General features: G+C 34.1%; 5 protein-coding genes across 10 annotated transcripts in view; 3 read left to right on the top strand and 2 right to left on the bottom strand.

Annotated features, from left to right (window-relative positions):
* Positions 1–4,168: 4,168 nt before the first annotated feature.
* On the top strand, positions 4,169–9,115 carry LOC143150340 (15-hydroxyprostaglandin dehydrogenase [NAD(+)]-like). Its single transcript, XM_076318530.1, has 7 exons — positions 4,169–4,326; positions 5,778–5,944; positions 6,046–6,172; positions 7,200–7,306; positions 7,406–7,579; positions 8,292–8,446; positions 8,541–9,115. The coding sequence occupies exons 1-7, from the start codon at positions 4,323–4,325 to the stop codon at positions 8,773–8,775; spliced, it is 969 nt and encodes a 322-aa protein (XP_076174645.1). The 5' UTR covers positions 4,169–4,322; the 3' UTR covers positions 8,776–9,115.
* A 141-nt stretch (positions 9,116–9,256) lies between these two features.
* On the bottom strand, positions 9,257–15,156 carry Tral (LSM14 family protein trailer hitch). Of its 2 annotated transcripts, none has more exons than XM_076318517.1 (7): positions 14,955–15,156; positions 13,714–13,868; positions 13,380–13,575; positions 12,062–12,287; positions 11,613–11,894; positions 11,175–11,354; positions 9,257–11,095 (listed from the first exon to the last, which is right to left on the bottom strand). In XM_076318517.1, exons 1-7 carry the CDS (start codon positions 15,073–15,075, stop codon positions 10,789–10,791), a joined length of 1,467 nt encoding a protein of 488 aa, XP_076174632.1. In that variant the 5' UTR covers positions 15,076–15,156; the 3' UTR covers positions 9,257–10,788. The 2 variants fall into 2 exon arrangements, with proteins under 2 accessions (XP_076174632.1, XP_076174627.1); XM_076318512.1 differs by having other exon boundaries at positions 13,275–13,575.
* Positions 15,157–15,573: 417 nt separating this feature from the next.
* Positions 15,574–18,190, top strand: Cyt-c1 (Cytochrome c1). Of its 2 annotated transcripts, XM_076305770.1 has the most exons (9): positions 15,574–15,597; positions 15,732–15,849; positions 16,433–16,483; positions 16,671–16,819; positions 16,898–17,030; positions 17,151–17,315; positions 17,386–17,499; positions 17,588–17,722; positions 17,844–18,190. In XM_076305770.1, the coding sequence occupies exons 2-9, from the start codon at positions 15,778–15,780 to the stop codon at positions 17,952–17,954; spliced, it is 930 nt and encodes a 309-aa protein (XP_076161885.1). In that variant the 5' UTR covers positions 15,574–15,597; positions 15,732–15,777; the 3' UTR covers positions 17,955–18,190. The 2 variants fall into 2 exon arrangements, with proteins under 2 accessions (XP_076161885.1, XP_076161895.1); XM_076305780.1 differs by lacking the exon at positions 15,574–15,597 and having other exon boundaries at positions 15,750–15,849; positions 16,436–16,483.
* Positions 18,191–18,269: 79 nt separating this feature from the next.
* On the bottom strand, positions 18,270–21,173 carry Uev1a (Ubiquitin-conjugating enzyme variant 1A). Its single transcript, XM_076324884.1, has 4 exons — positions 20,931–21,173; positions 20,368–20,510; positions 20,049–20,174; positions 18,270–19,976 (listed from the first exon to the last, which is right to left on the bottom strand). Exons 1-4 carry the CDS (start codon positions 20,953–20,955, stop codon positions 19,836–19,838), a joined length of 435 nt encoding a protein of 144 aa, XP_076180999.1. The 5' UTR covers positions 20,956–21,173; the 3' UTR covers positions 18,270–19,835.
* A 1,165-nt stretch (positions 21,174–22,338) lies between these two features.
* The window catches only part of Src64b (Tyrosine-protein kinase Src64B), a 162,866-nt gene continuing 162,412 nt past the window's right edge, over positions 22,339–22,792 (top strand). For all 4 annotated transcript variants that reach the window (XM_076312047.1, XM_076311958.1, XM_076312131.1 and 1 more), the window contains exon 1: positions 22,339–22,680. The gene's annotated coding sequence lies outside the window, so the exon portion shown is untranslated. The remainder of the gene's footprint in view (positions 22,681–22,792) is intronic.

The following is a 22,792-nucleotide window of genomic DNA, read 5'->3' on the forward strand; positions in this document are numbered from 1 at the left end:
CCACGTTGAAATGTAAACGAACACAACCGGTCCGTCATAATTTCAAACAACGGACAAATTACGATCTGAGTTTTGCGATCGAAATTATCACGGAGCGGGTAGCGATTTTATTTCGAGAATTGTCTCGAGACGATTGGTCGAGAAAAAAAAACAAACACGGCGAGAGATGAGTGAAAGGAATATAATCGTCCGATTACAAATGTGAATGTTTCCCATTTTTTCACTGTATCTTTACAATAATGGTATCGATGGATCGGCGAGGTTCTCCCGATTAAAATGAGCCCAAACACGACGTGAATCGGACGGAAATTTTATTCGTAGTTTATTTAAATATTCCAAATAGCGAAAACGATACAGTAGCAAAATTGCTCCGATTTATGGCGTGTTTGGACTCATTTTAATCGGGAGAATCTCACCGATCTGTTCACACCATTACCATAAACGTACAATGAAAAATGTGAAATCGAAATTTTTTTAATTCGTCTTAACCTATACTTTCGAGTACTCGAATTTTTTTGCTACACTACTTTTTTCTCATTCGTTCCTTCTATGTCTATCGACTAAAAATCGAATCAAATTCTACCCAATTTTTTACAGAAGTAACTTTTCTGTTTTTATTAATTTTTTAACTGCTCGCATTTAATAGCTGAAAACGCAACCGACGCGCCGATCTTCGAGTTCTTTTTTTAAATTACTCTGGTTAACGTGATCTCGAATGGCGTGGTGGCAGAAAATTTGTGAATCTAATTGGTAAACGTTAACGAGGTGGCTGCGTAGAAAGAAAATATCGAACGAGTGACGCGTTAACGGAGTTCAGTGAAGAGGAGTCAAGGAAAGTGAGCAGACGTCGTGACCCACGATTCCTTCGACGTTATTGCGTTGTTACGCGTGGGAATTACAGAAGCCACGATCTCGTACGATAAGACGATTGGCTCTGACGATGCAATTTTTATCGCACGGTCGTTGCACCGTTGCTGCACTTCCAAGATCTGCGTCACGTAACCTCGTTCGCTAATCGTCTACCGATATCGCGCGATGTTGCGTCGGGCGACCTCTTCTTCACGAAACCTTGACCACTTTCAGTTTCGCGGAACGATTCGTGCATTGGGCGTATTGGTATCCGGAAGTTCTTCCCCGAGGATGAAAATAATAACGATACGTCTTTGATGCACGCGAAATGGGAAGAAAAAAAAAAAAAAAAACATAACAATGGTGATAGTCCTTCTTTGTCGTAACGCGTTGCAACATTTTATCGAGAACGTCTATAGCTATTATTTTCGATAACCAGGAATCTCTTACGAGCATTGTAACAAGGGAGAGGGAGAAAGAGAGAGAAATGGAAAAAAGAGAGGAGCGAAACGTAATGATGGAGAAAGAAATGGAGAAGAGAGACGTAATAAAAAGAGAGAAATGGAGAAGAGAGACATAATAAAGAGAGAGAAATGGAGAAGAGAGACATAATAAAGAGAGAGAAATGGAGAAGAGAGGCATAATAAAGAGAGAGAAATGGAGAAGAGAGACATAATAAAGAGAGAGAATTGGAGAAGAGAGGCATAATAAAGAGAGAGAAATGGAGAAGAGAAACATAGTAATAGAGGGAGAAAAGGAGAGGAAATAACAGAGACAATGTTATCTGTAATGTAAATTATCGACTTACTGTTCACGTCTGATGCGTGAAAAATAACAACGTAAACTTTTTAATTACACTCCGTAAATTTCTACAAAAATTGAAAAATCACAAAACCTATTCTCCTAGTATATAACAAAGTATACCTACCTACGTCTCGAACGACGTTGAAGGTGTTAAATCCGAATTTTTCTCAATTCCTTAACGTTACACATAACCGAGTAATCGAAGCGTACTAACTGTAAATAATAGGTTATCTATAGAGGATAAACGTAACAACGGGAAATATCAAAACGGTTTTTCCTACCGTGAATAAAAAATTAAACATTCTCGTCCAGAATCTATAGAATAATTCAGACTGTACCACTAGAATCTTTCTGCTTCCACGAAAAGAATTTTACCGTCTGCGTTCTTCTCGGACGCCAACAGTACATATACGATCAACCTTGCAAGAACACGAGAACACTACTACGAAACCATGAAATGAACCGTTTGAAACAAAAAAATTAAATACAAAGTCGAATCCTTTTTCAGAAAATACAAAGAAAACTTTGAAAATAACCAAGCATCCTGATTAGATCGGACACTGGTCACCGAATTGAACTCCTCTCAATTTTTGAACGATTCTACTCGTCAATTAGGAATGGATGATTGGTCATCCGATGACTCGACCATGAATAATTTTAAACAAACGATAACCACGGCGCATCGATATCGATGTGTCATCGACAGAATGATGGAAGCATCGAATTTACGCGCATCGTTGGACAAGATTAGGTCACCTTGACTCGTTGTCCATTCAAATATTAAACTTATGCTCGTGAACTTGTGCCATAGGATTTCTTTTCGTCGACAACTATGTAGAGATACGCGATCATTTCGTTTCTTTTCTCTCGATTTTCGCTCACGCATGCGAAAAAGCAGAGTAATTAAGAAAATGAATAATTAAAACAATTGATTAAACGCTGTTTGGTACGCGAGCCGGTTGTATCTTCAATAATCAATCACGTCGACCATTATGCGGTATCTTTATTCGTAGATAAACACGGTTGTTAACGTAAATTTACGTATTGCAACACGTAAACAGGGTTGAAAGTACGCTCGATGCGTGGAGCATAAATTTTTGAAAGTGTTGCTTCTTCTCGTAAAATATGATCGATCGATTCGTTCTCTACGTAACTTTGTCCGCATCTCGAGTAACGAGAATACTATATCTTCGCGAGGAATTACGAGAAAATAGAATAAACATCCTCCGTTCGAAGAAAACATGAATGAAAAATATTTTTAAACTCTGCCTCTAATCAATTTTATTGAAAAGAAACACTATTCGATTCGTGCTACACCGATAACTATTCAACTGCGATAAATGCGAAAAATATACTTAATAAAAAGAAACCAAAAATAAACAAATTTCACCTGAAAGATAATTCTGAAATAATAATCGTACCTACACCTATTTTAATCATTGAAATTGTATAACAGTTCGTTGTACAATTTCGAATGCAAATTGTATTGATAAATTAATTCAATTCTCTTACCCAAGGGACTTTTAGGAAAAACTACAATTGTTCACTTTTTCAAACAGAGTGTGTTGGTACTACTGATACATAATCAAGGTTTCCTAGATATTTAAAGGTTAAATTAATTTAAAAAGACTCTCCCTGTAGTTACACTTTTCCTAAATATTCTTCAGTTAAATTAAATTTAAAAAAAAAACTCTCTCTGTATATTCTACCATTTTCTCGATAATTGTGCAATTTTGTTCTTAATAATCGTTGAAAATTTATAGCATTCATTGATGAATATTCAACATCCTCGTACCGATAAATGTTAAAAAGATCGTTCGACTTCGTTTCAATAAATTATAAAAAATATACAGTTCAAAGGTTTCCTTCGATCGATATTCTGAACGAATAAATCTCCCTTTTCAAAGCTACAGTCTTTATAATTTCGTTTTTAATAATCGTAGAAAATTTATAGCATCCATCGATGAATATTCAACATCCCCGTATCTATAAATGTTAAAAAGATCGCTCGACTTCGCTTCAATAAATTATAAAAAATATATAATTCAAGAGTTACTTTCGACCAGTATTCTAGGCGAATAAGTCTCCCTTTTTAAAGATATATTCTTTATAATTTCGTTTTTAATAATCGTAGAAAATTTGTAGCATCCATCGATGAATATTCAACATCCTCGTACCGATAAATGTTAAAGAAATCGCTCGACTTGGCTTGAAAAAATTATAAAAAATGTATAGTTCAGGGATTCCCTTCGATCGGTACTCTGGCCGAACGAGACTCCCTTTTCGAATATTCGTCGAATTCTTTTGAAGAGTAATTGGAGCGCGGTAGTGGGCCGACGATACGATCCGCGGCCGAATTAATTAGTTTCGAAGGGAAGGGTTAATTAACGAGGCTGACGAGTGCCCGAGATTCGTCTATCCCCGGGTAGACGCGGCAAGAGCCGATTAACGTCGTCTCGGTCGTCAGCCATCCACGAAGCTCCCTCGTGATAAGAATACTATCGTCTTGAACGAGATGCGACAGCCCTAACACCAGCGTATAAATACCATCGCCTGCGACCAGCTGCGCTTCAGTACACCGTGACACGTTCACCCTATCGTGACTATTCGCCTCTGACGAATCCTTATCTCGTGCTTCCAGAATCGTCGCCAACTCCTTCCGAAGAGAAATGGGTACGTTCGATCGTACGTCACGAGACAGTGCCAAATTCGAGGAATGAAACATGAATGTCAATTATTATCGTTGCGAGTCAGTTCGATGCTCACGAGCGCCACGAATCTCGTTATCTCTTCCCGGATAGAGCCAACGCGACGCTTCTCTCCGTTGACTCGTTGTTTCGCGATTCGTCGAGGGTTTATCGCGTTGCGCATTCTTCTTTTTTTTTCTTCTTTCTTTGTCACGTTTCTGTGTTCGAAAGCAAATCGAAAACATAAAAGGATATTTTCTCGCACGGTGCTTCGTTTTCGAGATAATCGACGCTCGAGCGCCGGATCTTACTCATCGGTTCGAAGATACTAGGATCGAAGACTCTCTGTGTCGTTGAAGATTTTCATTTGTCTCATGTTGCTCGAATAGTTCGAATTTACTCGAAAAATGACCCCCACCTACGAAACTTATTTATCGATTTGGAAGATTGTTCGGGGATTATTCTATCCCTTGTTCTCGAAATTGATAACTTTAAGCACGTTGAGAATTCTGGACCGAGTGTATTTTGTAGATTTCTTTCTTCTTGCGCAAAGATCCAATGATTTATTTTCGAAATTGACGATATCTTTAGGTACTTTGAGAATTCTGGTCTGAGGATATTTTGTAGACTTCTTTCTTCTTTCGTAAAGATCCAATGATTTATTTTCGAAATTGACGATAACATTAGGTACTTTGAGAATTCTGGACTGAGGGTATTTGGTAGACCTTTCTTCTTTTGCAAAGATTCAATGATTTATTTTTGAAATTGACGATAACTTTAGATACGTCGAATTTTCCAGACCGAGTATATTTCGTAAACATTTCTTCTTTCGTAAAGATTTAATGATTTATTTTCGAAATTGACGATAACTTTAGATACGTCAAATTTTCCAGACCGAGTGTATTTCGTAAACATTTCTCCTTTCGCAAAGATTCAATGATTTACTTTTGAAACTGATAACTTTAGGTACTTTGAGAATTCTGGACTGAGTGTATTTGGTAGACCTTTCTTCTTTCTTAAAGATCCAACAATTTATTTTTGAAATTGACGATAACTTTAGGTACGTTGAGAATTCTAGATCGAGTATATTTTGTAGACTTCTTTCTTCTTTCGTAAATATCCAACGATTTATTTTCGAAATTGATGATAACTTTAGGTACGTTTAAAATTCTGGACTGAGTGTATTTGGTAGACCTTTCTTCTTTGGTAAAGATCCAACGATTTATTTTTGAAATTGACGATAACTTTAGGTACATCGAGTTTTCCAAACCGAGTGTATTTCGTAAACATTTCTTCTTTCGTAAAGCTTCAACGCGCTGATCGAGCTCGTAACGGTTACCCCGCGTGGAGTATACCATACCAACCCCGGATAGAGCGCACACCCCGCGACGTTGTATCTGCTCACCGAATGTTTCTGATCGTACCTGAATTTTCCAGAATACAAAAACGGGAACAATCGCAGGAGGCGTTCCTCCGCGTCCGAAAAGGCGAAGGAAATGGAGGCGATAAACAATATCGTCTCAGGCAAGAACATCCTGATCACTGGCGGTGCTGCCGGTTTGGGGCACGCGTTTCTCAATCATTTTTTGAAACACGGCGCGAACGTAAGTGTCCCTCACGGTGGAAACCGTAGATCGCAGAAAACCGTAGAAATCTTTTTGAAAATAAATCTCGCGAAACGTTATCCCGAGTTCTCGCTGTTTAGAAGGTGACTATAGTCGACATCGACGCGGTGGTAGGAAAGAGGATAGAAACGACCGTGGAGAAGGCCTGCGGGGAGAAGAAGGTGCATTTCATTCATGCGGACGTGTCCAACTACGAACGAATGACCGGTGAGCAACGAACTTAATTAATAAAAAACGAAATCGATAAAACGTAATCGCGAGCTACAGATAACGCACGCCGAATTCTCGAAGTTTCGTTGGTGGTTTCAATTGATAACGACCGTCTGGGTTTTATCCGTCAGACGTTGCCCGGACCTTGATCCGATTGAAACATAAATATTTTGATTAATTAAAAAAATTCCGGGCATCGTGCACCACCCGACACTCGTTTCCGTTAACGAAGTTCCCTTTTTTTGGGACAAGGTCCGTTAATATTGGATTTATCGCGTCGCGCATTTTTTCAAACGATTACGCGTTTAAAAATAAATGGAAAACCTGGAACAACATTTTTTCACCGGATGCTTCGTTTTCGAGTAATCGACCCTCGAACGCGTTTGGGGCATGGGCGCGATTTTTGGCGCGCGAAGTTACGCTTGCGGCGATCTCCGCCATACTTGTTTATTTTATTAGGTTGTACGGAAAGTAATTTCGTTTTTTTTTTTTGTGGTGAAAATGAAACATGATTATTTTAAAGGGTGAAAATATTTTATTAAATTATATATTCTCCGTTTTGGAAAACGAAACGACTTTCCGAGCAACCTTAAATTTATTCGTAATGAGAAAATAACAACCGATTGTCAGAGATACGATTGCCTCGTACAAGATGTGAAAACGTTCGCTTACAAGTCGTGCTCCCCGCCCCCCCCCCCTGTATTTTAAAAATCGACTTCCTGGGAAACGAAGTCTCGTATGGAAAAATTTCAGGTGTTTACTTCGAATCCATTTTTCCACGTCGAATCGTATATTTCGAGGTTATGAGATTCGGTTTGTATACGTCCCGCCACGAGAAATTCCGTTGAATGAAATTGTTTTTTAAGAACACGGTTCACGAATCGATTATTCGTCTCGTAAATTATTTTTAATCTTCCGTTCGGTCCCCGTGGCCGGTTTTTATGTTTACAATTTGCTCCGTATCCGTTTCACTTATTTCGTTTCTTCGTTTTTGCGTCGAAGTAAAAAAATGTGCAATTTGCAGAGGCTTTCGAGGAAGCCGTGAGACTGATGAACGATATCGACATTGTTGTGAACAATGCTGGAATCCTGGACGAACGAAGATGGGAAAGAGAAATAGCGGTGAACATTGTAAGCGATTACGAAACAATTTTCTTTTTTTCTTTCTTTCGTAATTATTTTAATTTTGCCTGCCCTCGACGATGTCACGTTTCGCAATTAATATTTTAGGGAGGGATGATTTCCACCGCGTTGTTAGCAATGAAATACATGTGCAGAGATAAACTTGGATACGGTGGTACATTGGTGAACGTGAGCCAGCAAATAGACATAAAATGCACACCACAACTTCCGGTTTACATGGCCACCAAACACGCCATCATTGGTCTCTCGCAATCCCTTGCGGTAAGATAACTATTGCTCTCTATTTACAAAACGTACTCGTTTTCGTTTAACGATACTGGAAACTCGAGAAAGCGATACAATAATTTCGTCGTTAGAAATTTCGATGATTTCGCGTCCATCGATACGTTGCTCGATTCTAAGTAACATTACTCGAACTGAAAAACCAAAATTTCATTTCAAATCGTTCCTTCTTATTTTCAATTTTACATTAAATTCCCTCGACCTTACGTTAAATATCTTTTTATGCATCGCAAGAAATATTTCAGACATACGGTACTGCATCGAATAATACGGTTTTCTTTTTTATCGGTATTTTGTTTACTTTCCCAGGAACATAACCCCCTCGTTGCTTCAAACAACATAGATAACCTACGAAATAGACATTCTAATCGGAGAATTCGTCCTTCACTCTGCTGTGCAATAACTATTTAACTCTTAATATTTATTTAATCCTTAATTGGCAGACCTTAGCTTAGAATTTTGAATTTGAAATAAAAAATGTGTCAATGCTTCGCGTGTAATTGAAAGGGATAAAAGTCACAAAATATTTCTCATACTTTCCTCGATTACAATTTCCCGATGGTAAGGTAGATTGGAAATCTCGAACGTCCCCCACCACCCACCCACGTCGATTGTTCGATTCGTTTTTAGACGTAATTGTTTGGTTATGAAAAAGAAAAACAGTTTAAAAATAAAATAAAATTTGTATCAGGATCCTTACGAATACGAGAAGACCGGTATTCGTGTAATAACACTGTGCCCAGGCTTGACAGAGACAGCGTTGACAGTAGACAGTCCGAACAAATTGCTTTCGAGAGTCATGAAGGCGGATTTCGTAAAGAATCTCGAGCAATTCTCGTTACAAACGTGAGTGTTTCTTTTTCGCGTTGATTGTTTGCGCGATCCAAGGAAAAGAATGCTTTTTTTTATCTTGTGGTTCTTTGTTTGTTATTGTGTGCAGACCGTACGTAGTGGCTCAAGGCCTGATGTCGATACTGGGGATCGGAGAATCGGGTAGCATATGGGTCGTCGAAAATGGCCGGAGTCCATACGAAGTTTACGTACCAAATCCTCGCACTTTGCGCCGCACTTACAAGAACAACTTCACGGTAGTTGAGACTAAAGTGACGACGAGAGGTCGTCCGATAAGAGAGGTCTGCGACAACACGCGAACAGGTCTAATGAGCTGTGCTTGACAAAACGATGACGGAACGTCTTTGTTATGGTTATGATGATTCGCGTTCTACAAGAACGCCCGAACGTCGAGGTCGCTGCACGCTGAATGCCCTCGCACGAGTTGGAGGAAATTGGCAATCTTTGGAAAGATGTCAAAGCACGACTGAAAGTTATCGACTTAAATCGCGCAGATCGAAAAAAGAGATTTAAATTACACCGCTTGGTATCCTATAGCGATTGATGTAGATAGTAGATGTAAAGTTTTTATACACGTGTATAGATATCACAATTTGTACATAAATCAACCCCATCGAATTTAATGTTTTAAGTGTAAATCAAGAATAATGTTTTTATATATGATCGTGTCTCTTTTATTTTTAAACTTCTTAGTACTGTCAATTTACAAGTGTTTATACCGAACAATTCTCCATACGAAAAAGCAATGATAATTGACAAATACTTTCGAACAAATCTTTGCGATTAATTGGTGGGCTTAAAGAGTACAATAAATGTTACCTTTATTATTTCAGTATCATTTCAGCATTGGGAATTCACAATACCTGTTGTACAAAACAAAAATTTATCATCGGAAAACCGCATACACCGTGCATTCTTTACACGCGCTATGCATAAAACTTAAAAATTATATTTATTTCTTTCCCCCATATTCCTTCCTATTTTACTTATCTTTATTCATATATGCATTCTTTTTAACTTTACTGATAACTTATGGAGGTTTCCTTCGACTCACATGTAATTAAATCTCACGTTATGTATGTATATATCTCTATACGCTTGGGACTCCATACGAGCCATAAGAAAATAACAGTCGCAAATAATATACCTATTCTGCCTTTTTTTGCGTCTTATATTTGTAAGGACATTATCATGCTTTTAGAGTCTTACTCTCGCAACGTTATCCACGATCTGCGCACATCATCTTCGTACATTAAACGATTTCTTCGAAACTCGAAGCTATTAAACGCAGTCGAACTACAGGAAGGCATTCGCACTCTCATTTTCACTTATATCTAGTATACCACGTTCAATATTTCAAAAATTAATAGTCAATAAATCGATGTACGATTCGGCTTCACACGCTTATCTCTATGAACCATACAAAATCAATTTCATTTTTTTTCTTTTTTTTTTTGTTTCCTCATAAGAAACAATTTTAAGTTCCTGTTTGAAAATCAAAACTCCCTTGGTAAATATGTGAGTAAAATAATTTCATCTTAATCTGCAAATATCGGTCATTATCTTAAATAAATAAAGTTTTGACTGTTCGAAATAACCATAATATATTGTCCTACACTATTTGCGATTTTACGCATGTTCCACTTGTTTTCACCATAATAATTTGAGTTCCGTTTACTCGCAAATAGCTGAAATTATGAATGGTGTATTATGTGCTTCCTTTCAACTGAATCACAATACATGCAACATAAAAAATTATAATTGGTCACTTTTATTATCATCTTTCTCGAAATCTTTATAGATACTGCGTTCACGTGTTGCATTACAAAAATTTCCCTTGAGATTCTTATTGTTTTCTTCTTAATCGTAGTTGCATGCTTGTCGAGTTAATAGTGTTCGTACGAGTATAATTGAAGAGTTTACAAAGGTTACTTCATGTATGTTTTGCAAACATTCTACCATCCGGCGTGTATTGTACTTGTTACATTCATAAGCATTCGATCATTTTTCATAACTCGTAGGACACGATGGCTCTGAATATCGAGTTTTTGAAAATGAACTACTTACAACAATAAGATTCGTATTTGTTTGTCGAGAAATTCTAAACGCAGGATTTGCAAAGCATCGATTAATTCCCTATCGTATTCCTGCGTGGCAATACAAAAACACTCTCAGCGATCAAGTTCTCTCAAAGAACTTTTATCCTCCTTTTCTTTTTGAAATCATTGAATTCTTCTTAAACTCGAATTCAAATCAGTCCATAAGGGCAGAGCATGTATCGTAAAAGTCTTAATCTAAAGTAAATACTTATATATATAAAGTAGCGCGTTGCTCATTCAAAAAGAAACAACGCGACTATTCTGTTGCGATTGAGTAGCGGATTGTTCGTTGGTCGTACGTTGCATTTGACTGCCAGAATTATTCGGTTGTTGTTGGTTAACAGGTTTACGGTTTCCACCTCTGGAACCTCTGTAACCGCCACGAAAACCAGAACCGCCGGTACCACCACCACCTCGATACATGCCTCCCATTCCACGATTATAATAACCACGTCCGCGAAAGCCACCGCGCCTCGTTGACGCTACACCAAATGTTTCAGAGTTCAATTTGCGCTCTGTCCTCCAGTCTGTGCGTTGGAACCGTCTGTGAAATGTTATCAATATAACTTATTCTGTAAATACTTTAACTACGATTGTTTTAATCTATGAAATCATCCACTTACCCTTTACTCCTTTCAACAGCTTCACAGCTAATATTATCAAAGAATGACTTCGACTTATCGTAATGAACTATCTCCGACTCTTCCTCGGGTTCTCCTTCGCCTGCTCCAGTCTCGTTACCACTATCATCCTTCTTCTCGTTATCAGCACCAGAATCAATCTTTGTTTTCGCTAACTGAGATCTAGAATAAATGACAATGAAAAACTAATAAAAATCTTTTAATTTTAAATATTTTTTAAACGAATTACTATTATAAAAGAAACACATCTGTTGATGCATCGCGTAAGCAAAACATAAATCACATAAATATGTATTACTTTAAAAATGCATATAACGTTAATCTTGCATGGCTTCCACATTGGTCATTTCAAAATGTACTTGAAATGAATCCGGCACTACCATGCTAAGTAATATTTGCATAAAAAATACAAGTGTATACCTCAATTCCTCAAATTCAGTGTTAGCTTGTTCAAAATCGTAGTCGTTATCAAATTTCAATGTATTCTTCGGTTTGGTACCAGTATTACCAGGTTGATTTCTAAAACCACCGCGACCTCTCCCTCTGCCCCGCATATTTCCACGATTCATCCATCCTCCACGATTCCCTCGACCACCGTGCGCATGGTTACCTTGACCTTGCATTTGACCATCTTGCTTCATTAGATCACGTTTTCCTTCGTTATACGGTGGTACAGTGCTTCCAGTCTTATTACCACTGTGACTAAAAGTAAAAGTGCAAAATTCTAAATGTAAACATTAAATGTACAATCTCTAGAAAGATTTATATAATTTTAATATTAATTAAAATTAATGCAATAACTGTTAATTCTTTATTTCGAAGTCTGATGTTTAAAATTTTTGTTTAAACGAATGTTATGCCTTCATTACCTTTCATGATCACGTCGGGCAGGTTGAATGGTTCTCATATTTGTAGTCTTGTCTCCAAGTTTGCCTATATTACCACCTTGCACGTGTTGTTGTTGCTGCTGCTGCGGTTGCTGTTGTTGTTGCTGCTGCTGCTGCTGTTGTTGTTGCTGTTGCTGATGGCCTACCTGAATACCCTGATCCACGGTTGGACTGGATCGTGAACTACCACTAATAAGATCTAATACACCTACGACAATAAAGTAAATGATCTTTATTCGTTTAGACAATAACAATTTCAAGGTCAACTGATTAAACACTTAATCAAATATTGAACATAATGTATGAAACATTTCAAAGATGTTTAATGTTGTATTATCAAATCTAGCTGAAATATGATTAAAAAATACTACACTGTACATACATTACACAAACATAATTGTAAACAATAATTTCTAAAACAAACTTCAACTGTTCTTGCTATTACGTTACTTGCTACTGCATAATGCTTTAGAAAACCGTTTGAATGATATTTTAATGCATGTTTTAAAAAATACTGTGAATTATAAATGCAATAAAGAAAATTTCATGCATAAACTTTTGGTGAAATAGATGAAATATTGAGAGCAATGAGCATTACATTATATGTATAAACCACACATAATGTGCTCTAATTACTGAAAGTAACACATTAATATAAAATCTCATAGCACACAACTTAACTAAGAGCATTCCATCATTGTACATTAAAAAATCAATTTAAATATTAATTTTTTGCTTCGCGTTGACAAGGGTCCACAAATTTTTAAGCAAAAAATTAATCTTATTATAAAAGCATAATTGTCCCAAAATTAATAAAGCAAATTATATTAAAGCAAAAAATAATCGAATCGCTAAAGTATTTATACAAATATATATTACATATACTTTCAAATATTTACGTATATATATATATAAACAACTACAAGTTTAGATGTACTCAAAGCATTCAAAGTTTATCTACATAATTTTGCAACGTCAAGTCCAAGCATAAGCTAAGTAAATTATAATAAAAATATAGTTCACAGCATAAGCAACAAGGTGTAAGTAGTTAAGAAAAGAAAGACAGAAATAAGCATTTTATGTGTTATAAGCGTGTTAGATATAATTTGCAGCAATTAATAAGAAAAATAAATTTCAATTTTAGAAGTAAATTATTTCCATTGGCAAAGGATAGTTCATAGCAAAAACAGTTTACCATCTTCCAGAGATTGGTCTTTTGGTAATGGGTTGACATTGACCGTTGGTAGTGAGTTTGAGATAGGGATGGCATTGGGTCCAGTAGAGCCCAAGCTCAACTCACTTGGCTGTTTATTTATTGGACCACGATGATCCCTGGGAGCAGTTGGTATTCCCATTACTGGCCCCATAGTACCCATTGTCATGCCATAAGGTGCTCCATATTGCCCAGTCATTGGGCCCATCTGGCCCATCATTGGATGAGCATAACTAGGTTGTGGTTGATACGACTGTTGATTCATAGACGGTTGTACCGTCATCTATAAATAACCATAATTATTTAACAATTATAACTGTAAATAACATCAAATTATATTTTTGTAAATAATTGAAACATTTTGTATTACCATTTAATTTAAAATATATTAATATAACAATATCTTGTTGCTCATAATTACCTGCACAATGGCTGGATCGTTAGGAATAGAACTAACATTGTTAACCACTCGAATATCTTTAATATCTGAACCACGGAATAAAATATATTCATACACTTGATTCTGTGGTGCCACTGGTAGTTGTGTTTCTCGATCCTCAGTTCCGAAAGAACGTACTATATTACAGAAAAATAAAATAATATATTATGTATCTTAAAAAAACATTTACTTAATATATTTTAAACTTAATTAATTAAATACATAATTTAAAAAATACATTTTCGTTATTTTCATACTTTTCATACAAATATAACATGTAAAAAGGATCTATAAAATATATATATATATATATATATATATATCCATCTAATATAATAATGAAAATTAGATATTAAATTAAAAGTTTGATAATACAAACAAATTCCGTGTATGATGCTATAAAATTTAAATTTAATGATTCATTATAACAGTTTTATAATATGGCTGAAAAAAGAAAGGACAAGAGACATAAACAAGACAAGCACGAAACACAAACATTCCACACAATGGTAAATATAAGTAATGGCTTTCAAACAACCTAACTTGATACAAGAAGTTATAATTGAAAGTATTTGGAATTTAATGAAATATACTTTTCGTATTTAAAATTTAATTTATTTTATTTTTATCTCTATTTATGGAAGAAAATATCAAATACAATAATATATTACAATGACGAGATAGAAAATCAAATACTTCAATTATTCCATAATGTTTTCACAAAGTTCGTATTATTAATTTCATTAAAAATTTTATGGCAGGAAAATATATAATTGCTTAATTAAATAATATTTAATATTATTATAAATCTGATTTTCTTAGTTTATTTCTTTGTGTACAAGTACAAATTTTTATAATTTTGAGGATACCAAATAAAGGTTTACAAAAGTTACAAATACGTTAAATCTCAAAATAGGTTTCGAAAACGTACATTTAAAACGCAAATTTTCTGCAAAACACTCGATAGAAGTGACGGGTGACCCCGGTTGTTTTGTATCAAAGCTTCACCGGACGATCAAATACCGACCGTTTCAAAAACTTTTTTTGAACACAATATATACAAAGAAATTGCTGAATTTTCTCGTATGATGTACAGCCGAAGCATATAAAGCAAAGGAAAGACAATAATCGACAATTAGTAGTAGCGGGTACTAGAACGAAATAACCGGGAAACGTAGCAGCGGCAAAACTGTGTTCGGTATCCATCTTGATTTGAGACTCACCATTAGCTAAAGCGATCGTACATTCATGAGGATCAACAGTAAACAGTCGGCCCTCATAACGAATGTCCGCCTTCGATATTAAACTAATCTTCGAGCCCAGTTCTGGCATTCCTCCGCTCATCTTGAATCTTTTTCTTCTGCGCGCTGATCGATGTGATATTACAGGATTCACGATACTATCTGACGAAACCAGCAGCTGACACCAATGGTCGACAGCAAACTGCCAAGTCTACCAACAAAAATTGCGCATGCGCCACACCTCCATGAATCTAGAATTAGTTTATAAGTTTCAAATATAACAAAGTTGAAGATAAACAAAATATTCAAATTGTAATTTAATTGGAAATCACGGGAAAAATATAATGATGTGATCTACATTTTATTTTTAAATATTATAAAGCATAGATGCATTTCAATGTATATAATGAAATGCATTAGATGCATTTCAAATATTACATATATACATAAATTAAATAGCATTGTCACCTTTAAATATGAGAAATACAATACAATCGAGAATATTTACAGAAATAAAAGGATATTATATATAGTTTAGATACATGTAGATAAATTCAAATATTTAAAAGTTGTTTCCTCACATTGGTATCCTTGATTAAAGTCGAGTTAGAGACTTGAAAGTTGTGTAAGTACGATTTCTGTCGGTCCATCACTGAAGAACTCTATTCGTACAATTAAAAAATGTGTATATTGTGATAGAAAAACGTAAATAATACGAAAGAATATTATTTCATTGATTTATACAAATTTTTCTTATAGATGATTCATTGACCAGCGGTCTCTGCACATTGTACCTCTGGCCAACATGGCGGCTTCGTTGGGTCGGTTTTGTAAATCTGGTCTTTTAAAGACAAATTATGGAACGTTATTTAGTCAGGTACGTAATTTAGAAATTATACTTCTTGTTTAAGTGTAATAATATGCTTAATGTAAGGATATCGTTCTGTGTCAAGATGTTGATCTTATAATATTGACGTTCTGAGTAGAATATGAAGGGTTCCTAAGAAACTGCAGAAGTTGTCGGCTGCTGTGACATTTTTCTGAAGATATTTTAGTTTTATAGTATTTGTCATTGTTTCGGCTCGTACTAGCTGTATTTCATAACAGAATAATAAATTCAGAATCATTTCGAAGACTTTTTATCTGATGTTATGTAATAGTGATCAGTACAGAAAATTGTGATACTGCCATGACCAAACATGTATGAATACTGTGTAGGTAATTACAGCAATCAAATCTATAACTGAAAGTAGTTTCAATTTTTTATTCTTCAGTCAGTTATGTATTTTATATGAGTCAATAATAATAATAATATCCTGCAATAACATATTTATTCTAATGTTTGAAGGCAAATTTATGTAGTGTTTTCTATCTATCTAATCTCATCATTCAAATCTAAAATAAAATTGTTCTTTTATGGTCATAATGTTTGTCATTTAATATATAAATTCTAATTTCAGCAGGTACACAATTTTTCTACAACAAACCAATGGTCTAGGGGTAGAAAAGTGGTATGTGTATTTTTATAATCATATAAAGGAGTCCTTACCATTCCTGATCCTAATGTACAAAAGTAATGTGTGATCCTCATTCAATAGATATGTTTATACATTAATAGTAAGTTTCAATTATGCAAGTACAAAATAAATAAGAAATAAGTAATTTTTATAAACTTGATATTATTTTAAAAATTTGCAGTTACTGACTTGTTTGGGAGTAACAGTAGGAGGTATTGGTTCGTTGATTTTTGCCTTGGATAAATCTGTACAAGCTTCTGATTTAGGAGCAAAACTACCAAATTATAAATGGGATTTCAATGGATTACTAAGCTCATTGGACCATAAAAGGTAACTACAAATATAATAAAGCATAAGGCAATAGACACGAGTATGAGATGTATGCATAAATTTCATTTCATTATTTAGTATGCGACGAGGCTGGGAGGTATACAAGAATGTATGTTCAGCTTGTCATAGTTTGAAATTTGTGGCTTATCGTCAACTTGTTAATGTCACACACACCGAAGCTGAAGCGAAAGCACTTGCAGAAGAAATTGAGGTAAATACATTTATTGAGTTAAGATTAAGTAAGGTTTAGATATATGTAAATATAAATACTTTAAATTAAAAATTCATGTCAATAAAATAAATATAATAAAAGAAATTTTTATTTCTGTAGGTACTAGATGGTCCTAATGACAAAGGTGAAATGTTTATGCGTCCTGGTAAATTGAACGATTATATTCCATCCCCATATCCAAATGAAGAAGCTGCTAGGGCAGCTAATAATGGTGCATATCCACCAGATCTATCCCTTATGGTCAATGCAAGGCATAATGGAGAGGTGAGTATATTTATTGAAATCTATTTCAAATTTTGTTGGATATAAACTTTAAATATTTTATATATTCCAGAATTATGTGTTCTCATTGTTAACTGGATATTGTGATCCACCAGCTGGTATTGCAATAAGAGATGGTCAATATTTCAATCCATACTTTCCTGGAGGAGTTCTTGGTATGGCACAGGTAAATAAAATTAATTATGCTGGACGTTTTCATAAAATTTTTAGTTTCTTCCTGAAATTATACATAAAACAATTGTATGAATATGTAGGTCGTCTTTGACGAAGTCCTAGAATTTGAAGACGGTACTCCTGCAACTGCTTCTCAAGTAGCAAAAGATATTACCACATTCCTTATGTGGACATCGAATTCTGAATACGATGATAGGCAGAGATTAGGTCTCAAGGTAAATCAGTTCAATAATTGGAATGTATTTTTTGAAAGATTATGTTCATAAATATATTTATGCAAATTCTTAAAAGTATAGCTAATTCAAACGTTATCTAATTGTTATTCATTTTTTACAGGCTTTTATTATATTAACAATGCTCTCAGGTTTACTATTTTACATGAAGAAACAAAAGTGGTCAACTATAAAAACTACTAAATTACTTTTCACACCGAGGCGCAGAGAGTAAAACCATTAAATAAATTATTTCAGCGATTAGCTCAAAATACTGATTCGGCCATATTAGCATCCCTTATTGGAATGTAGTTTTATAACATATTTGAAAATTGTGACATCTCTGAAAATAGTTGTACGCAATTGACATTCACTCGCATTATCGTCAATCTAACGTCAATCAACTTACACATTGTACATATAATTCAGCCAATGACATTATTGTCTGGTTTCAATAAAATGTTAAACCAATTTATTTATGTATTGATTTATTCAATGAATATTCCTGAAATATTAATATTAAAAGGAGTAAACAGTAACAATACGGAGGTCATTTATAAAGAAATCCTTTTATTCTTTTTAAGCTTGACTTCATCGACATAGAGTAATAATTATTTAATATTTTTAGTAGTATGAATTGGATTACACTATTACATTATTTATAGTGTAATACTGAAATGCGAAGCTGATGAAGAGGTATGTATAATGTTTCAGGTAGTTGAGAATTTTATAATATTACATGATAATTCTGGAATTCTGTTAAAAATCTCATACTTTGGTTTGGATTTACTTTAAAAATAAGGACAGACATTGCTACAACTTGGATAACAAAACTCCAAAAAATTATATTATGTTTGAAATAATTTATGATTATATTCCTTTTTCTAAAATGTAACATGATTATGGAAAACTTTTTTCCGCTCTCCTGACAACTTTATGGGAAACGTATAGTTTGAGCAATTCGTAACAGAATTGCGCTAGCATTACAGACCTGATTCCCTAATGATTGGAAAGCTATTTATGATACTTTGGATGTTTATTAAGAATTAAGTATGATTTTACTAATACATCAATTATGAAGCTCGGATCAAAAAGTAAATAATACACATGTATTAGAACTGTATCATAAAGATCAAATAAACTTAAAATATATTTCTAATATATAAATAATGGAATGGATAACTGAAGATTTTTCATATAATGCTTCATATATTGATGTACCCATTGATCCAACACTATACCATTTACCATATACGCTACTAAAAACCAAATTACTACTGGTATGTTTCAATTATAACATGATTTTTTTTTTATCCATTAAGAAACATTTGTTTTTTTTATATAGAATAAGAGGCCGTTCTTGGATGATGTCTCAACCAAACACGCTCAATACATGCTCACTTTTATGCTACTTGCATAAAAAGGCACATTATTACGTCAAAATATAGATCTCAACAACCTGTTGTTAGCTAAAATCTTAATAACAACTAACAAAGAAAAGTAAAGTAAGGCTTGGTAAAAATGAGCACACAGAAATATAAATTATTGAAATTTAGAATGTTTATAATAGTAATTATTGAGACACCTCCACAGATTATGAAATGGCACTTATGCACAAACTGAAATGTTTACTAATCTATATTCAGGCATTTTTTTTTTCGTTTTAAAAAACTTTGAAGGCATAAGTTGTTCTTACTGATTATTACTTTTATTACACAGTCTGTGTTTCCAGTTCTTAAGATCCAAAATATGACTCTTGTTTTAGATTGTATTTTAACTTAAAAAGCTGAAACAGCATTTTCATAAATAAATTGCGAATACATATTTTTACAATAAAATATTAAAATAATAATTTCACATATACATGAAATGTACTCTAAGATTAGGGGATGAAAAGTAAAAGTGTAGGTATCCTGAATTTTGTAAGTATTTCTGTAAATTGAAAACACTGATTCAACTTTTATAGTCATCATCACCTTCTTCTTTTTATTATACAGATGTTACTTTGTAGCATACATCTTTATTGGGCACCCATTTAATATTATTTGGTACCTTCATTGAATCTCGCCCTTTGCTACCACAGAAAGGAGAGGTGTTGAGTTTACATGTGGTTAGGCTAAAAAGTGCTACCTTCTGGAGGCTGAGACAGTTTCATATTTTCCTTCAGTGTCATCAAGCGACGGAGTTCTTGAAGAAGTGTCTTAATTGTGTATTCTCGTTGCCACTTTGCAAGTAATGGTACACTGCGATTATCAACCTGTAAAATTTGATACATGATATATGTACGTATATCCATTATTAATTGGTTTAAATAAAATCAAATACTTACTGCACCAGTAGTGCTGTTGATACCATTCATATTAATCCTGCTTAAAAATCTTACATTAGGAGCATCATCTGGATATCTTTGACCGCAATCAATTTTCAAACTATACATCCTATTTTCATATGGTGTCTAAAAAATATTATATAAAGATTAAGTAGCTTAAATAATTTAAGTACATAATATAGTAGAATGTATAATAATATTTAGTAGAATGTTATTTTCCTAGTAATAATTAACGAATCTTCATATATTTTTAAAATCTTCAATTTACATAATATTTCAATTTCAACTGAAGTGGAATTAAAAATTTAAGAAAAATTACTCTAGGTGGTCCAATTATCATTCCAGTCCAATGTGAAAGAGTCATGTCATCATCGTTTTCCAAGCCCCAACTGATTGTACCATCACCTACACCCTTCTGACCTTGTTCTAATTCCTCTAGTAAACGAAAGTTTCGAGGCATAACTAAAAATATGAAATAAAAGTTACCTTCTATAAGACTGCAAATAAAATACTTTTAATCAAAAACCTAGAACAAATACAGGTTATGAGTCTGCAACTTATAGGCATGGTGTAATCTGCTACTTGTTAAGACTTTTATAATCTTGTCTTAATTTCATTATACAACAAGAACAAAATAAGAAAGATATTTTTGAAAACTTGACGTATCACTGATTACATTTAGACACGTTTGCAGTGCGTGATAAGTTATTATAAAAGAAATACGACAGATCTTTTATAGAAATAATATGGTTTCAATTTTCGACATAAAATTAAACATGTGATTCATCTGATATTTTCCGTAAAAGTAATTAATTTTTAAAGAAAGATGGGTCTGTTCGTCGTTCGCACCTTTAGCTCATAAAACAGACATAAAATACTTACCTACACCGGTAGTAGGTACCGCCATGATATCTTATTTTTGTGAAGCGCTGTATATTTTTCTAAAGAATACCGATTAATACCAAATAATGTACTGCAAACCGATTCACTTTAAAATACGCGACTTAACTACAACAGGAATCTTTTATTACCCAAATCTAAGGTAAGGAAAATAATATTTAATATTCAAGCAAAATTCACTTTACGAAAATTCAGCCAACCTCTGTGAGGTTGTCTGTTTCCACAGACTACTCACTTTCTAGACGGGTTTACTGCGTCACAAATTTCGTATCTCGTAGTTGCCAGGGTTGTTTTTATAAAATTCTAGCCAAGTTTTACAATTTTCATACATTGAAAATTATTCATATTTTGTTACATTCTAAATTATAAATACAGTTAACTTTAACATTGAGTTTTTATAAGCAATTGCTATTTATATTCAACAATATAGTTTGTTCTTTCAAAAATACAAAGTAAGATTTTATATAGAAAGTATTATTAATGTGATTTACTGTAAAGATCAAATGTACGAAATTTGTAACGTATTATTTGTTATCAGATTATGCAAGTTGGCGTATTAGTAATGTTTGAATTACGACTAATTCTTCAAATGACATTTAGTGGAGGTATTCAACTTTCAACAAAGAGATATGTATTATCTGGTGACAGCGATTCGTGCCACGAGAGGAGAAAGTCACCAATTTCGATTATTCTTCTAATAGTCTGCGCGATTGAAACTCTAGATGGAGTTACTAAAACCGTATAATGACATATCATAAAATCTTCCAATATCTAACTTCGATGGGATTAACCTATCTATGACACGTCGTATTTATCTATCTATTTTTCTAGCTATGAAATAACATTGTTTTCTCAACAATATTGCGACATTTATAATTTATAAAAGATTATTAATCCATTGGTAATAAATTGTTAATTTGGTTGATAAATTATTTGAAGCTTTAAATAGCAGAATATTGTTTTTATATTATAAAAAACATGTAAATTGGTTAGATAGTAAGAATCGATTATAACAACAAAATAATATGTATTTTATAAAGAGTGTTTTATTCGTTGGATTTTTAAATTATTTGAATCTTTAAATATCACTGTTATTGACAGAACATTATTCTTATGTCAAAGACACTTTTGAATTGTATCTCTCAGAATTCATTATGAAAATACAATTGCACACATTTTATAGGTAATAATTTATTTTATAAACTTTAAATGTGGCAAGACTATTACCAAAATATTATTTCATAGCGAATTAGGCGACATATCGGGGTTATAGGTGCTTTGGAAGGTTTAGGACACGTCATTATATGGTTGTAATAACCCCATCTAGCGGTTTAGTTGCGCAACAAATGTACGGCGAATGAGAAAAGGTAGCCGGAACTGGTTACTTTCCCCTCTCACGGCACGAATCTACTATCACCGAGTGACGACATTTTTTCGATACGGATATAAACGACATGAATGCTAGAGGGAAGGAAGGTTGGTACAAATGGCGTTGCCTGGTAGTGGGGAGGAAGTCGGTAGTATCGCGCCGGCTGCGCAAGAGCAGCCTCTAAGGCAGATTTTCCAATAATGAACAACCCGTGGTAACTGTCAGTCTGCTCGTGGTGCATTTCGTTGACTCTTGCTGCGCAGAGTGTGTTCCGGCGTGTGTTAAAATGTGCTGTATGATTAATTAAATATCCCACCGAACGCGGATTACTCGAAGAACGACGAGGATCGTGCTGTGAGACAGGTATGTAGAATAAAAAAAATATATAGATTTTTCGCGTCATAAGGAACTGCCCCGAACACCTAGTGTACTGTTTGACATTCGAGCAGGTACACCTATCGGAGTATCCACCATA

This window comes from Ptiloglossa arizonensis, chromosome 1, assembly GCF_051014685.1.
Source record: "Ptiloglossa arizonensis isolate GNS036 chromosome 1, iyPtiAriz1_principal, whole genome shotgun sequence".
NCBI lineage: Eukaryota > Metazoa > Arthropoda > Insecta > Hymenoptera > Colletidae > Ptiloglossa > Ptiloglossa arizonensis.

What these genes read in the sequence shown, in the direction of transcription:
- Uev1a (XM_076324884.1), bottom strand. Translation starts at nt 20,955, where the DNA reads ATGGCGGTACCTACTACCGGTGTAG. An exon ending in GGTACCTACTACCGGTGTAG is followed by an intron (nt 20,511 to 20,930) that starts GTAAGTATTTTA and finishes TCATATTTTTAG; the next exon opens with TTATGCCTCGAAACTTTCGT. An exon ending in TCAACAGCACTACTGGTGCA is followed by an intron (nt 19,977 to 20,048) that starts GTAAGTATTTGA and finishes CAAATTTTACAG; the next exon opens with GTTGATAATCGCAGTGTACC.
- LOC143150340 (XM_076318530.1), top strand. An exon ending in GAGAAATAGCGGTGAACATT is followed by an intron (nt 7,307 to 7,405) that starts GTAAGCGATTAC and finishes TTAATATTTTAG; the next exon opens with GGAGGGATGATTTCCACCGC. An exon ending in GTCTCTCGCAATCCCTTGCG is followed by an intron (nt 7,580 to 8,291) that starts GTAAGATAACTA and finishes AATTTGTATCAG; the next exon opens with GATCCTTACGAATACGAGAA.
- Tral (XM_076318512.1), bottom strand. Translation starts at nt 15,075, where the DNA reads ATGAGCGGAGGAATGCCAGAACTGGGCTCGAAGATTAGTTTAATATCG. An exon ending in ACGATCCAGCCATTGTGCAG is followed by an intron (nt 13,576 to 13,713) that starts GTAATTATGAGC and finishes GGTTATTTATAG; the next exon opens with ATGACGGTACAACCGTCTAT. An exon ending in ACTGAATTTGAGGAATTGAG is followed by an intron (nt 11,355 to 11,612) that starts GTATACACTTGT and finishes CATTTATTCTAG; the next exon opens with ATCTCAGTTAGCGAAAACAA.
- Cyt-c1 (XM_076305770.1), top strand. Translation starts at nt 15,778, where the DNA reads ATGGCGGCTTCGTTGGGTCGGTTTTGTAAATCTGGTCTTTTAAAGACA. An exon ending in ATGCAAGGCATAATGGAGAG is followed by an intron (nt 17,316 to 17,385) that starts GTGAGTATATTT and finishes TATATATTCCAG; the next exon opens with AATTATGTGTTCTCATTGTT. An exon ending in GAGTTCTTGGTATGGCACAG is followed by an intron (nt 17,500 to 17,587) that starts GTAAATAAAATT and finishes ATGAATATGTAG; the next exon opens with GTCGTCTTTGACGAAGTCCT.